Genomic DNA, 15,342 nt, shown 5'->3' with positions numbered 1-15,342 from the left:
TGGCCCTTGTGCCAGCAGTCATTTACAAAAATATGTACCCTCAGATAAGAGCTACAAATGAGAATAAGTATTCATTGACAGAAAACCATGTTTAATCCTTCATGGTTTCATTTTTTCCACTGCTTTTTTGCTGGTTTATATTTCCTCATATTGCAGTGCAAAAACACAAATCTCTCTCTCAGAGAGATTAATCTTGTAAAGCAGCTTTGAGAGGGAAATGTGGATGAATGTCCATTCTTCGCTGGGAATTGGGTTTATGGTGCAGGCAGAAACACACAGCAGAAAGCAGCCAGAGAGAAACACACTGTCCACTGCACCCAGCATTTCCTACTCCTATTAGAGCTAAACCCTTTATGATCCAGTGATGAACTTATGCACAATTTTGAACAGAGCTTGTCCACTTTATGTGTTTTTGCTCATTTTGCCGTTTTTAATTAGCCTTGGCATGTGCATATTTTAATCGTAGTACAAACACAGTCCACCAGAGGTGTTTCATTGTGATTATAAATTTATATGCTGCACTCAAGGGCCCATAAAATGTGGGTCTCATAAGGTATTGAGATGATGCTTTAAAATATTCATAAATATGAATAAAAAAAAAGAGATCTGAATAAACAACGCTGTTTGTGCTTGCCATGGACGAGAGGAACTTTAAAGCAAATATTAAATAAATATAATATGAGAAATGTATAATATATATTGTGTTGTTTTCTTACCATTCTGAGAAATAGGAATAAAGAATGTGTGTGTATTTAAAGATACTTGATGTGTGACAAGCTTTGCATAATATGAAAGGCAAAAAAAAAAGAAAAGAGAGAGAAGAAAAGAAAGAAAGGCACACATGTGGCTAGAGAGCAGGTACTCCCTTATCAAAGAGGGGGTGCTGGCCCTAAGATGGACAGAGAAGCCTGGCGGGTGGCTAGAAAGAGAGATGGATGGAGGGAGGGGGTGGCGATGTGGGCACGTAGCTTATTATTTCTCTCCTCATGGGTTCTCTTCTCTTCCTGTGCAGAACCACACACTGAGCCAGCACGCGCAGTGAGCCCGAGCCCCGCAGGACTCCCGGTTCAGCCCGGAACCCCAACCCAGGCCCGGTGGGGGACGCCCATTTCAACATCACAGCCAATCAAAGTGTCATTTGCTACTCACATGTAAAACTCTAACGATTCCGCCACCAGGCGCAGCTATTACGAACGGTGGGGAACGAATATTAATGGGATATGCTATTAAAAAAAGAAAAGGAGAAGGGGGGGGAGGAGATGAAGGAGAAGAGAAAAAGGTATTCTACGTGCAGTATTTTTTATTGTCCCTGCTTCCCATTTGTGCATTTTAATTTTTTATTATTATTTTTTTTTGAACAAAAGAGAAAATGGAAAAAAGAAACTCCATCTGTCTATGATTTTAGTCTCTAGAAATGCTTCACTTACCATGTCCTCTGTTGCTTATTGTATACAACTTCATTGGTGCCATTTTTTTTTCCTTTAATGCATTTCTTTTTTTTTTCCCCTCTTGGTTTTCGTACCTTTTATTTCTTGCAGTAAATAGGTACTTGTGCTGTGTTGTGAATGCTTGCCAGTCGTAATATCTTTTTTTCTCCTTTCTATTATTATTGTTATATATTTTCTTTTTTTTCTAATTACAGTAAAAAAAGACAAAAAACATAAATTGACAAAAACATAATGGTTTTGATGGAATTTTGCAGTTCATGGGCCTTATGGTTGTTGTAAAAATGAATATCATTGATTTTCAGTTCAACTGGATGATGTCTGCTTTTTAAATGTGAATTAACCAGATTGCAATAAAACTAGTACAGTTGAAAATAAACAAATAAATGAATCATGAATAAAGGGAATACGTGCGTCTTGTGTGTCTTTTCACAAACCACAGAACAGATTTGACGCTGCAGCTCTGCAGTCTAATGCCTCAGCTGCTCTCTCCTCCAGGGTTTCTTCTGTTCTCCTCTCCAAGCTCCCAGTCTCTTCTGCTTTCTCTTTTCACACTTAGACATTTTAGAGTCTTATATAGTTCATGCTAAATAAAGAACATCTTATGTAGCACGAACAGACGAGCCGTCAAATATGTGGACTGTGTACACTGAGAATAACAGTCTAATTAATTAACAGTAAAGTATGAGAATTGCTGTAATATTGCGTACACCACTCACAGTGTATATTTAAAGAAGTATAATGTATATATGTGGGTATCAAATGTCTGAATTAGTGTGTAAGACAACGGAAAGTTTTATTATATTTTGGAGAGAGTTAAGTAGCTTTTAAAAGCCCTAAATGCATTTATAGGAGAATGAGGTTTTAATTCTCACACTCTTGCTTCTCTTCTTATTACAGTTGAAATAACATTTTGCACTCTATTAGGAAGTAGAAAGTATTATTAATTCATGTAGTCTACTGTTGTAATTTCAAAAATTTGTGGTAATCATTTTTACGACTGTACATGCCTATGGCTGAGAATGTTGGTTACACTTAACTAACATTTTTAATGCATTACAAACCATGAACTTCAGCATTAATACACCATAAGGAACACTGTAAAACACTTGTATTAATCAATATTTTTATAATAAATAAAAGAAATCAAGTAATCAACATGTGCATAAACCAATGTCCATACTATCAGTGATTAAAATTAAGTCCACAATAAACAGTATGAACCAACATCTTAATAAACATGTTGGTGGTTGTCAAATGGCAAAACTCAGAACTGAGTCTAAAAAGCAGTTTCCACTGTTTACACCTGGAGACCAGAGTGCTGTATGTTTCAGCACTTAGTTACATGCTATAATTAGATTTTTGCTCATTTATGTGGACTTTATGTTTGGTTATTGATTGAATAAACATTAGTCCAGGTGAATTTAGTATCCTGTTAACATGTAAACAAATGTCAATTAATACGGTTCAATTAATAAATTTCATACTTTGTTACTGTGAAAATGCAGCGCATTTATAAACTATATACATATTAATTTGTCTATTTTTTGAGTTGCTTATTTGTGTACATATTGTGTACATACATATATATATATATATATATATATATAAATAAAACATTTATTATTTTTTTTTTATCATTTATCATTTATTTATTTATTTATTTTTAAGCATGTGCAAAAAGGTCAAAGGCCCTTCACTTTATGTGGAGGAGATGCGAAAATTAGAGTTAGGGATCAATTTGTTTTACTGAGTAAAATAATCAGTGTAATTATTTACGAATTCAAAGTGTAAAACCGGAAAATTTAGCTTTGTGCTCATTAGTCAGGCTTCCTGTCTGAATCCATGTCAGGGATTCGGTTAAAAGTCAATTATACAGTGAATTGACCCCCCTTTTGTAAGTGCACTGTTAGATGGCTGCATTCTGACTGCAGATTTTTATAAATGATATTAAACCAGCTGCTTAAAACTACAGGAGGTATGGCTTGGGGATTTTCTTCCTCTCAGGTGGAAAAATGCTACTGCAGGCTACTTGTGGAAGAACATTTCATAATATGGGTTGGACGCAGATCTCAACTGGGCTCCGATACAAATTCCACAACAAGGATAAATCAGCTTATTAACATCTATCATTTACTAGCTTCTTTGCAAATTAGAGAACAAATGAATGATAGTGTAATAGTGAAATAGTGTAATATCAGACACTATCTGCTCTCTCCTGATAGGCTGTAGCTCCTGCCAGTCACAGTGTAGTCAAACTTCTTTGTGCCTGAATTTGGGGTGTGATGAGGTTTGACATATCTGAGCTGGCATATGATGTATAGATACAAATTTCTTTACAAATGTGACCCAACATACCTACAGAGTACTGACTGTGAATTATTATTATTATGATTATTATTATTATTATTATTATTATTATTATTATTATTATTATTATTACTCACAACAGCTCAGGAATAATATATAATAATGTATATTTTCTACTCACCATAATCCTATGCACTGCATCTTTAAGCATGCTTGTGATTAAAGCAGAAATTTGGTGTAATAGCAAAACCTTAAATAAAAGTTTCCCTCTGCACTTAAATCAGCTGCATTATATTACATTCACTTTCCAGATGAGATATGCTTCAGTGGAAAATATACATTTTTAAGATACATGATGTGACAAAATGTAAGGAAATGTAAGGAATGATCATACAGTTTGTTCCATATAGACCTAGAACTGAAAGATTTCTAACTTTCCTTCAGACCTAAAGGTAAAATTGTTTTGATTTGCTGAATGTTTTAATTGGTTTCAGTGTGCAGCAAAAAAAAATTTTTAAAAAAGCTCAGAACAGAATAAATAGGAATAATAATAATAATAAAAAAAAAGTCCCTGAAAAAAAAAAGGTCAAGTGATTCCTTAACCTGGTCTCATAATAAAAGGTATAATAAAAAGAGATGAGAGAATAAAAGACCATAAATTCTACTTCCTTTATATGTGCTCTATCTCATATTATATGATCTGACTAGAAATTGCACTGCACTTTATACACAGGGAAGCTTCAGTTGCTTTGAAAATATTGGTACACACGTTTTGATCACTTCAGAGAGAATTCATATGATTTTTCAAGATCAGATTCAAGAAAACCTGTTGAAAAATGTCCAAAAAAAAAAATAAAAAATCAACACAAGAATCCATGTGCTGTGTCTAATCTCTAATCATTTAATTTCACAGTTAGATTAGATTCAGGCTGGGGAGGTTTTAAATTTTATTGAATTTCATTGGTTTTTTTTGTTTTTTTTTTTACACAGTAAGCATTAATACTGAAATAATTCGAGTTAAAATGATGTGACGTTTAAGAGTCATATAGCCATGACGTCATCCGGTTTATTAATGACGATAAACATAAGGTCTGTGTATAATTTTGAGTAAAAGCATTCAGTTTTGATTTAGGTCGCTAAACTGTGGACTGTTTTATCACTGCGTGGTTGAAGGATGAAGCAGCAGACGCACTTTTCTCTCTAGTCGACTCTCTAAATCGATCTGTCTGATTCTTCACCGCTCACCTGCCTCATCACTGCGAGCGGCCGCCTCAGTAAGGCACCCTCAATATTTTACACACCGAAGTGAAAACGTCCACACTGTACTGCAAGGCAATTTAGGCACCGATATTAATATCGTCGGCAACTGTAAGTTATGAAAACACAAAAAGTTTCTTGCTTAAAATAAAAGTATGTATGCAAGCTTAGTAAACCTATAATAAACAATCGCCGTTTTCCACGTTTCTTACGAAATAATAACCTTTATGACTATCCGTAAGCGAAACATTGACCAGACCGTCAAGAGGAGGAAAACTTTTCCAAAATATTCACACAATTTGCTTACACACTAAGCAACGTTACGAGCCAGTTTTACACTCCGGCCTTTAGGCGTCTCCCGACTGTAAAAAGCCTGTAAAAGAAGAAACGTGATGAATTGCACATACGCGAGATCATTTATGTGACGGACCACTTGGTGCGTAGCTGTTTTAGTTCCGGGTGTGTGTAGCTCCGTTAGGCTAGCCACCGTTAGTGACTGTAGGTGTGTCACTGTACAGCAGCGCTACTTCCCACCGAGCGCATAGGTACAAAGTAGCCATTTATGCATCGTACCTGAGAAGAAGTTCCGTGACGAGGGAGAGAATGGCGGCAGCGTTACTGTCTGAGACAGAGATCCGGCACCGCTCTATGGCGGAAGAGGACCCGAACGGGAACGAGCACGGCGCGGCCGCCCGCAGTAGCGCACCCCGCTGGGGACCGCAGCACGCCGGGGCCCGCCAGCTCGCCCAGCTCTACTCCCCTGGTAAGACCCTGAACACACACACACACACACACACACACACTCACACACACTGGCACAAGAGGCAAGAGCTACTTCCCCACAGAGGGTGTTGCTAAAACCAAACGCCAACCAAATGTTAGCCATGTAAGGCCAATGTAGTGAAAACACCGAGCTGTTGCTAAGTTTTAGTTCAGTTGAACTGTATTTATTCAGCGCTTATAACAAGAATAATTGCAGAAAGCAGCTTTATAGGTTTATATTTATATCCCTAGTGAGCAAGTCAGAGATGATAGTGGTGAAAAAAACTCCCTGAGACAGCATGAGGTAGAAACTCTGAGAGAAACCAAACTCAAAAGGGAATGGCACTGGGCACTGGGGAGTGGGATAATAAATCATTACTGCTCTACAAGTAGTACTATAAAGACTAAAAGGGTGTTGAAATGATGTCCAGTATGAGCATGTTGTGAATGAGTCCTTGGATGAGCACAGGAAAGTCAGAGTTCTTATGTACAAGACTGCAGTATCCATCCATCCATCTGTCCATCCATCCAAGGTGAGTGTTGGGTAGAAACTGTTTTCAGGAAGTCTCCATGTGGAACCATCAACAATCTTCTGCTCTGAAGAACAAGAAACAAACAAGTACCAACTTCAGTGGAGGAATATTTTATGTCGCAAGTTCCTCTGGTATTGACTTTGCAATTAAATCAGCTGCTTTATGATAGCGGTGTAGTTGCAGGAGTTTATAATGTACCACACCTGTCACATTATTGCATATAATAAATTGGCACGGATCTGAACCTCATTTTCCAATGCAGTGTACAACTTGTCCGGTTCTTATGTTCTCACGAATAATATTTGTCACTCAACAACTTGTTGCTTCTTGCTTTTCCGAACATAGCAGGACTTGTGTTAAGTCTGTTCCGCTGTCCTGGAAAATGAGCAAAACGATTTAATCCATGTCTCAGATCTGAATCCACTTCAGGCTTAATGGAAAGCTTAGTTTTTGTGTCAGTGTCAGAGGGTTAGTGGTGGAAGATAAATGGCCAGAGTTGACTTTATTAGAGAGGACGGCTTTCACATTTCACAGTCGGCTCCTGTTACAGGCGTTGGAAGCCCTCCTGTTGTGGCCGGAGTGGGTGGCTGCTTTAAGCGCAGTTTAAAAAAGAAAAAAAAAAAAACACAAGATCTGTTCAATTTGGAATGCTATTAGGAGTGATAATGATCACTCCATTTTGAGACTGTTCATCTCCAGGCAGTGCAACCAGTACATCAGGCACGTGCTGCCACTGGCAGGCCCTGTTAATTATTTGGGAAAGTGTGGGGTGGGCTAGTGGAGGACTGCTTTGCAGGGTTAATAAGTTAATGTGGTAATGCGTGTCTCTGTTGATGAGAGCACTGGGGATGGATTTTGGATGAACGGAGTACTCCCTCCCCCCTGGATGTTTGAGATGGTTATTTATAGAAGTGATGCACTGTGTTGTTAACATGCCATGCACATTCAAACATGCTGTCCTTTTTTTCAGTTGTTCATCCATTTCTCCAAGCTGTAGTGTTGCCGGGGTTAATTAAGGATTCTTGTCTTGTCTTTTTTTTTTTTTTTTTTTTTTTTTTTTTTTTTTGTGGATTGTCCATTTCGGGTCTTAAAGGAAAAAATCCTCACTGAAACGCTTTAAATATGTTTATAATAAACCATATGTGATGTGTTTAGGGATTCTGGTATTAATTTTTTGGTTTCTGCTGTATTTTCAATAGTTTAGTGAGAAGTTAGTGCTGGTCTGGTGCACTAATGTCACATGGGGACTTTGTTAGTGCAGTTACAATGGAGTTTATTGGGAGAAAGCACTTCGGCAATCTCAAACAAACGTAAGGCATAACAATCAAGTTTCACTGTTAAGTCCAAAAAAATCAAAAGAGCAAGAGCTTCATCAATTCCAGCGACATTCAGCATCATGTTAATGAGAAAACCAACGCAGAAGTAGAGGAGACATCAAATGTTGGCCTCAAAGTCCCAGAATACAGTGCAGTGCAGAGACTCAGGCTGCGTTCAAGGCAAGGTTGCAACTAATTCCCTGCGTTCATCCAGTAAAAACCACCAAAAACGCCCTCTCAACTTGAAATTCCAACTCGTCAACTCAGGGTTGTCTTCTCAACTACCGGTTTGTTCCCTTTTTACGGAGTGAAGTCAAATTAACATGGGCGTGCACACTGTGAACAGTGTACAGTGCCCCTTCTCTACTTTTAAATTAGTTTATAGCAGTATTGGCCTCAGATCAGTTAATATACAGACACAGTACTTTGTTAAACTGTAACACTGACTGTGCTAATCTGTTTTCAGAAGGTAATCATCAACATTAGAGTTATCATTCATATACATTTAGCTGGGTAGCTTGTTACTAAGACTACTCGCTATTGTTTCCTGTTGTTGCTGTGCGGTAATTTCAGTTCAAAATGTTGCATTATTGTTTGAAATTCACTAGAACAGTACCAATAACCACTCAGGCCTGTAAAAGACACCCCTTCATGCAGACGTCCAATTTGCAAATTACCACTTACAAGGCACCACATATGCAGCATCAGCTAGTTGGCGATCTATGAGATGACGAGCACGATGGCACAGACAGCAGAGTTTACGTGAAGCTTTGGAACCTGATCTGTTTTGAACAGAGTGTACAAAAGAGGAGGTGAGATAGCTGGACAGACTAAAGGATTAAAGCGCTGCTGCATCTCTCTCTTTAGGAAGAGATGAAGCAAGGGTTAAAATCTACAGGCACCAGTATCAGCAGGCGGGCAAACAGTCTTATTATAAAGAATAATACGGAAGTCGTTCAGGATGGATTTTACCTTTAAGGCACCCTGCCTTGGATTTGAACCTTCCCATCTAAAGCATCACGGTTTTGTGTTACATTGATGTTAAAGTGTTAAACGTGGACGGTTCAGTTCTGATCCCAGTGCTTTGAGAGTTCTGGTCCTTGAGAAGAAGGGAGCAGCCTGGACCAGTGGACGTTATATCAGCAGGTACTTCAGAGGTGCCGAGTGTGTGTTACTCAGATGAGGAGGCTCGGGTGAGATGGGATTGATGAGGCTTTGGTCTGTTCTATGGCGTCTCCGCCTCATTACTGCTACCCCAGGAAAGTGGAACAGCTGGACGCCACTTCCCGCCATATGTCTGCATCTCATGCACCGTTGACTGCGCTTGCGCTTCTTTTCTTTTCTTTACTCCTCAAGGTCCTCAGACCGGGTGCTGGACGTTGCACATGTGGGCTCCTATGTATATCATTGTATCCATAGATCACACTCTGCTGGTGTAAAAAGGCCAGCATTCTTTACATTTCCTCCACATCCATGTTCAAGGCTGGCGAGCATAGACGTGTGCATCAGGATGATTCTGTGCGACTGACCAAAAAAGTTTTGGAATTATTTATTTCTTTATATTTTGTGAAACTGAGCTTACGACATTAATGTATATTTATAAACAGATCTAACTAATAGAGTGGGTGGGATTAGTCAAGAGGGTCTGCGGGAGAGAAAGGGAAGAATTTCTGTGGGAGGAACAACATTCTTGCGTGCACGGTTAGTTGAGTTCCATGTACAGATTTCTGCTTCCCCATAAGCAAGTAGCTGTATCAGACACTGATTTACTAATGCACGTGGAGCTCACGCTTATCAGTTGTTTAAACACTGCAGTGTTTGTTTATGGTGACTATCGTTGAGATAATACTACTGAATGTCAATATCGCACACAATAGTGTTAATCTACAGCTCTTATCACTTTGCTTGGAGAAATACTTTCTTTCTTTTGTTTGTGGTGAGTGGGAAGTCATTTTAAAGCTACAGGTGGCTGCAAATGTGTTTCCCAGTGCAGTAATCAGGCTTTCGCTAAATGAGTCATATGTTAAAGTCGTATATCAGGCTGAGTGACCCTCGGACAACGGGCCATTCTTAGCTGTGGTCAGTTGGTTGTGGCAGCGTCTGAATATAGTCTGTACTCAAGCCTGGTTTCAAACAGGCTTTCAGAAGGTTCAAAATCATTTTGTAAAAGTGACTATGAAGCAGAAATTTCCAAAACATGTAAACATGTATTTCTTGATTATTAGAGGACCTTTTCACTTTCCAGTGAACATATTAGACCTGTATCTTATGAAGTCAATGTTTATTTTTTTTTTTCTTTCTTTTTTTTTTGGAAGAGTAACTGCATATTTTAAAGTAGCTTGCCCAACACAGCTAAGACAATTTGATTCTGTGGCTCAATGAAAGGGAAAATCCTTGAGTCAACAAATAAAGAGTTTTTTGGAAATCTCATAAAGAAATGAACTGTTTGCCATTTGTTTACCAAAGAGGAAGTTCTTTGTTAAATGAACAGGATAGTGTGGGGTGTGTTCTTTTTGAGCAAATAACTTTTTGAGTTTGAGGTTTGTTTTAGAGCAGATTGAGAGTGTAGCATGTGTAGAGAGAAGAGGCTGGTGAGTAAAATCCACCATATCCTTCGATTTAAGTCGCATTCTATGTAACAGAAGTTCATGGCAAATATGAAGGCTGAAAACCTGAATACTACAAATTCCACTAACATTACATGACATTCCTTGCTTGCAAAGGTCTATACAAGTGACTAACGTGACAGAATGGCGAAAACAATTTCCTTTTAATGCTTAACCATTATCATAAATAAGACAATTTCTGCTTGTTTTGTTTAACAGTGTTGCTTCACATTATCACTTTTGACTAGCGCCATGGACTCTGAACAGATGAGATCTATTTTGAATTTGACCAGGGGAGAATAAACACACACTTCTGTCCATTTGTCTTTAAACCTTTTGTTTTTCGTCATGTCACTGGTTGCCTAATGAGTCAGGAGAGAGTAAATAAAATGAAAAATCTATGAAAATCTGTGAGAACTCTCTCCCTCCTGACCTAAAGTATCTATCTCTATAGCTAGTCTCTGGCTTGATGAGCTCCCTTTTGTTAAATAATTTACAGAAATGCATGTGATAGGCTGCAACAGAGGATTTGCTGCAGAAGCTGAATAGGTTTCATATGTTTATCAATTCTGCTACAGTATTTTATTTTATTTTTTTTCCCCAAGTACTTGGCTGGTTCACTGAAATACTTTTCTGACAATAATGTCTTAGGTATTGTGCATGAAAACTATATATTTTCTTCCTCATTCCTTTTACTCCTTTTACGTGTTTTCTACCTGCTCCCCTGCAAATAGCAATGTAAGTCCTGCTACTTTTCTGTAAAACCATGAATGTCCCATGAAGTCACAGGGTTTTGTTTGTTAATGTGGCCACAGGTTATGGAAAGTTTCCTCTTCACTGTAACTGCTGTTATTTGGTCTGCAAGCAGGAAGCTACAAGAAAAGAGGGAAAAGGCTGAACTTTTGTGGTTCTGTACTGAATTTCCGTTTCATGCGCTATGGGAATGGGCTCAAGTGTGTGTTATACTGAACATGACACCAGGCCTGTCATCTAAACCCAGTCTGATATTGAGTGTGGAAGTACTGCACTGCCGCAGGTGTAGATTTTTTTTTTTTAATCAAGAAATTAGGTAGATTTTTATGCATGAACGTGACAGTTGTTGCTTTGTGAAAAGCGGATTAAAAAGCTGCACAGGGAACAGTGTTCATATTTCAACTGTACAAAGTTAGGGTTGTCCAAATACTTTCTAGTTTATATGATACTTTCTAGCTATGTGATACAGATTTTAGTTATAGTCAGGTGTATGACCCATCAAGTTTGCCTTACTCAGTCAAGCATGTTTACCAGCTCAGGCACATTCTAATTCAGTGAGAGCTCAACTCTGCCCCCCTGTCAGCACCAGACCGAGGCCTCTTGCATCCCTTCCCCTTTCTGTTCTGCATGTGTGATGTAGACTCAGCCAAGGCTGCCTGAGCTGATGAATAATTTAACCCCCTTCTTTCATCCTGACCTGTGCAGCACACGTAGGCCGCCTCTGGATTCCTGACCCTAAGGTCAGTAGGTCTTGGGTTCAGGACCCAGCTGGGTGCATAGCTCACCTCCTGTACACCTGAGCTGACCGGGTGACTTGGGCAACCTTGGTCACTAGAGGTGGGCGATATTACAAAAATATCATATCACAATACTTTAAGCCATTTTTACAATGTCCTGTATCATGATATGACTCAAAAGTATTGGAATAGCAAGGCCAATTCTTTTGTTTTTGCTCTACACTGAAGCTATTTGGATTTGAGATCAAAAGATGAATATGAGACAATAGATCAGAAGTTCAGCTTTCATTTCCTGATATTTACATCGAGATGTGTTAAACAACTTAGAACATGGCATCTTTGGTGGTAGACCACTCAATTTTTAGATGAGCAAAAGGAACAGATTGTCTTAAAGTAAATAACATTTAATATTTGGTTACATATCCCTTGTTTCCAATAACTGCATCAAGCTGGCAACCCCCTGACATCACCAAGCTGTTGCATTCTTCTTTTGTGATACTTTTCAAGAAGCGGTATCATAGCTTCTTTCAGTTGTTGTTTTTCCATTCAGTCTTTTCTTCAGGAGGTGAAATGCGTGCTCAGTTGGATTAAGGTCTGGTGATTGACTTGGCCAGTCTAAAACCTTCCATTTTTTTGCCCTGATGAAATCCTTTGTTGTGTTGGGAGTGTGTTTTGGTTCATTGTCTCGCTGCATGATGAAATTCCTCCCAATTAGATTGGATGCATTTCTCTGTAAATGGGTAGACAGAATATTTCTGTAGACTTCTGAATTCACTCTGCTGCTACCATCATGAGTTACATCATCAATGAAGATTAGTGAGCCTTTTTCGGAAGCAGCCATACAGTGTACTTCCACCGTGCTTGACTGATGAGCTTGTATGTTTTGGATCATGAGCAGATCCTTTCTTTCTCCACACTTTGGTTTTTCCATCAGTTTGGTAGAGGATAATCTTGGTGCCAGAACTTTTGCGGTTCATCTCTGTATTTCTTTGCGAATTCCAATCTGGTCTTCCGATTCCGACTGCTAATGAGTGGTTTGCATCTTGTGGTAGGGCCTCTATATTTCTTCGAAAGGTGGGTTGTGATACCTTCGCCCCTGCCCTGAATAGGTTGCCAGTGATATCACTGACTGTTGTTTTTGGGGTTTTCTTTACAGCTCTCACAACGTTTCTGTCATCAGCTGCTGTTGTTTTACTTGGCCGACCTGTTCGGTGTCTGGATATTAGTATACCAGTGGTTTCTTTCTTTTTCAGGACATTCCATTTTGTTGTATTGGCTAGGCCCAATGCTTGTGCAGTGGCTCTGATCAGTTTTTCCTGTTTTCTCAACTTCAAAATGGCTTGTTTTTCTCCTGTAGACAGCTCTCTGGTCTTTATGTTGGTTTATCCTTTTTAACAACAAATGCTGTCTTCACAGGTGAAACCCTGGGCTCAAACCAAGACTAGACATTCAGAGCTATTAATTGTTTAAACTATCAATCTAACAGGGCACACCTGGGCAACAAGAAACACTTGTCAGTCACATGTTCCAATATTTCTGACTTGAAAAATTGGTGGGTTCAAACAAAAGGTGCCGTGTTATATGTTGTTTAACACATCTAGATCAGGAAATGAAAGCTGAACTTCTGATCTATCGTCCCATGTTCATATTTTGATCTGAAATCCAAATTTCTTCAGAATATAGCAAAAAACTTTAGAATTGTTTTTTCCCAATACTTTCGGAGGGGACTATATAGGTTTGCTAACAACCTGCCAGCAAACAGTAATGTTACAGAAAAAACTCAGGTTTATTTAATGTCTATAAAAATAAATTACTTAACATTGAAAAAGAGGTGAATTAAAAATGTAAATGTAAGACTTTGTAAATCAGACTTTGAAAACAAAGGCGATTATACACACACACCAGGGAAGCCAAATACATTAAGATTTCAAACCTATGCACATCATTACTCATTCATTTAAAGTCACAAGCACATCAGTCAGGATATCAATCTGTACGTACTTGCAAGAGTTTGTGTTCATAAAAAAAGATCCAATATACACAAGTGCACGCACACACAGACAAGCCAAGACAGCTAAACACATTAGGCCCGAAACCACACGCTCTGTTATTAATATTAGATGGAGCGCTGTATTCGCTTTTCCAGGAACTTCAGGTGACTTTGTGACAGTTGGGGATGGTGGCTGTAGGAAACCTGTATAATTACTATTATCTGAATTTCATTTCTGAGCTTTTTACTCCCTGTGCGTTCTTCAATCAACTCTGTATTTAGTACCAAGTTCTCAGTGAAGTGGCCCCACTGTGATTTTTTTTTAATATTTAAAAATCCACTCCACCGTTCATTTTTAATCACACATTCCCATCACATCACATTATCTCAGATACAAACTCGATTCCGATGGTCAGAAATTCTGCTCTTTAAAAGAGGAAAACAAGCTGGAGGCACAGTCAAAGGAATGCACGTTTGACTAAAAGACACACTGTCACTGCTGAGAGTTTTATCTGCGTCTTGGGAGCACCAGTTACTTTCTAGCCAGTAGATCATGGCCTTCATTAGGGTCAGTCACTTCATTAATGAAAAATTTTGTACAACAAATTCAAATAAAATTTTTTTTTTATTTGTGACGTTTAGTATGAATATGTTAGCCTTAAGGTTATCTATTGTCTAGTGTGCTCCAAATATGTATGCAAGGTATATGCATAAGGTATACACATTCAAAATTTACAGTCTGTCTCTACCACCAATACAGATCAACATATTTGATGACATCATTTTGCACTTCAACTTCTCATTAGATTTTCTGTCCAGTGAAATGCTCTCTAGCATCTAAAGTGTCCCGCCCCTAACATTATTAATATCACCTTGCCGAAGTTGTTGCTGTTGAGCAAGGTAAATGATATCAGCTTAGCCCAGGCTGTGAGATAAGCTAAACACTATTGGCTATTTAAAAAGGGGGAGGTGCCACTAGATATCTCCCGCCTTGACTTTTCGTTTCAGTGGACATTACGTCAACACATTGAATAATGCTGCATGTTTCAAGGCACTTCATTTTAAATAGAAAACCAATGGAACTTTTAGTTCTTTTTCAGCAACCGGTGAGAGAGCTGAAACAATCCTCATTTTAGCTTCAGAATTAGAAATTTATTAAAAATAATTTTTTTTAAAAATCATGTAAAAAATGTCAATTTTGTCCAGTTCTAGACTTGGAGGATGTTAAAAAAGCACTAATCTCTGTGAGGTTGAATCACACATAATTGCACGTGTTTATTAAATCCCAATTGACCGTGTAGCTGGTTAAACTTACCATGTCACGGAAACAAGATTTATTCAAGGTATGTTCATATTTTATTCATTATTTTTGGTCAGTGGTGTTAAACTTTTTGTGACTACATACACCGTCGGCTTTATTAGCAACACCTTTACACCTGCTTGTTCATGCAATTTCCAATCAGCAGGAAGCTGCGGCTGCGGTGGACAGGAAGCTGCGGCTGCAGTGGACAGGAAGCTGCGGCTGCAGTGGACAGGAAGCTGGGGCTGCAGTGGACAGGAAGCTGCGGCTGCAGTGGACAGGAAGCTGCGGCTGCAGTGGACAGGAAGCTGCGGCTGCAGTGGGCACAGGTTC

General features: G+C 38.6%; 2 protein-coding genes across 5 annotated transcripts in view; both read left to right on the top strand.

Annotated features, from left to right (window-relative positions):
- Positions 1-1,852, top strand: part of znf423 (zinc finger protein 423) — a 149,083-nt gene extending 147,231 nt beyond the window's left edge. For all 3 annotated transcript variants that reach the window (XM_026927149.3, XM_026927148.3, XM_026927150.3), the window contains one exon: positions 1,013-1,852. In XM_026927149.3, the coding sequence (XP_026782950.1) occupies positions 1,013-1,042 (30 nt within the window). In that variant the 3' untranslated portion in view covers positions 1,043-1,852. The remainder of the gene's footprint in view (positions 1-1,012) is intronic.
- A 3,411-nt stretch (positions 1,853-5,263) lies between these two features.
- si:ch211-212o1.2 (uncharacterized protein LOC492735 homolog) overlaps positions 5,264-15,342 on the top strand; it is a 36,093-nt gene continuing 26,014 nt past the window's right edge. Inside the window, exon 1 of one of the 2 annotated variants that reach the window (XM_034305410.2) lies at positions 5,264-5,775. In XM_034305410.2, the coding sequence (XP_034161301.1) occupies positions 5,616-5,775 (160 nt within the window). In that variant the 5' untranslated portion in view covers positions 5,264-5,615. The remainder of the gene's footprint in view (positions 5,776-15,342) is intronic. The other variant, XM_026927394.3, reaches the window with a different exon arrangement.

This window comes from Pangasianodon hypophthalmus, chromosome 6 (genome assembly GCF_027358585.1).
Source record: "Pangasianodon hypophthalmus isolate fPanHyp1 chromosome 6, fPanHyp1.pri, whole genome shotgun sequence".
NCBI lineage: Eukaryota > Metazoa > Chordata > Actinopteri > Siluriformes > Pangasiidae > Pangasianodon > Pangasianodon hypophthalmus.
This window is presented reverse-complemented; position numbering and strand designations above follow the sequence as displayed.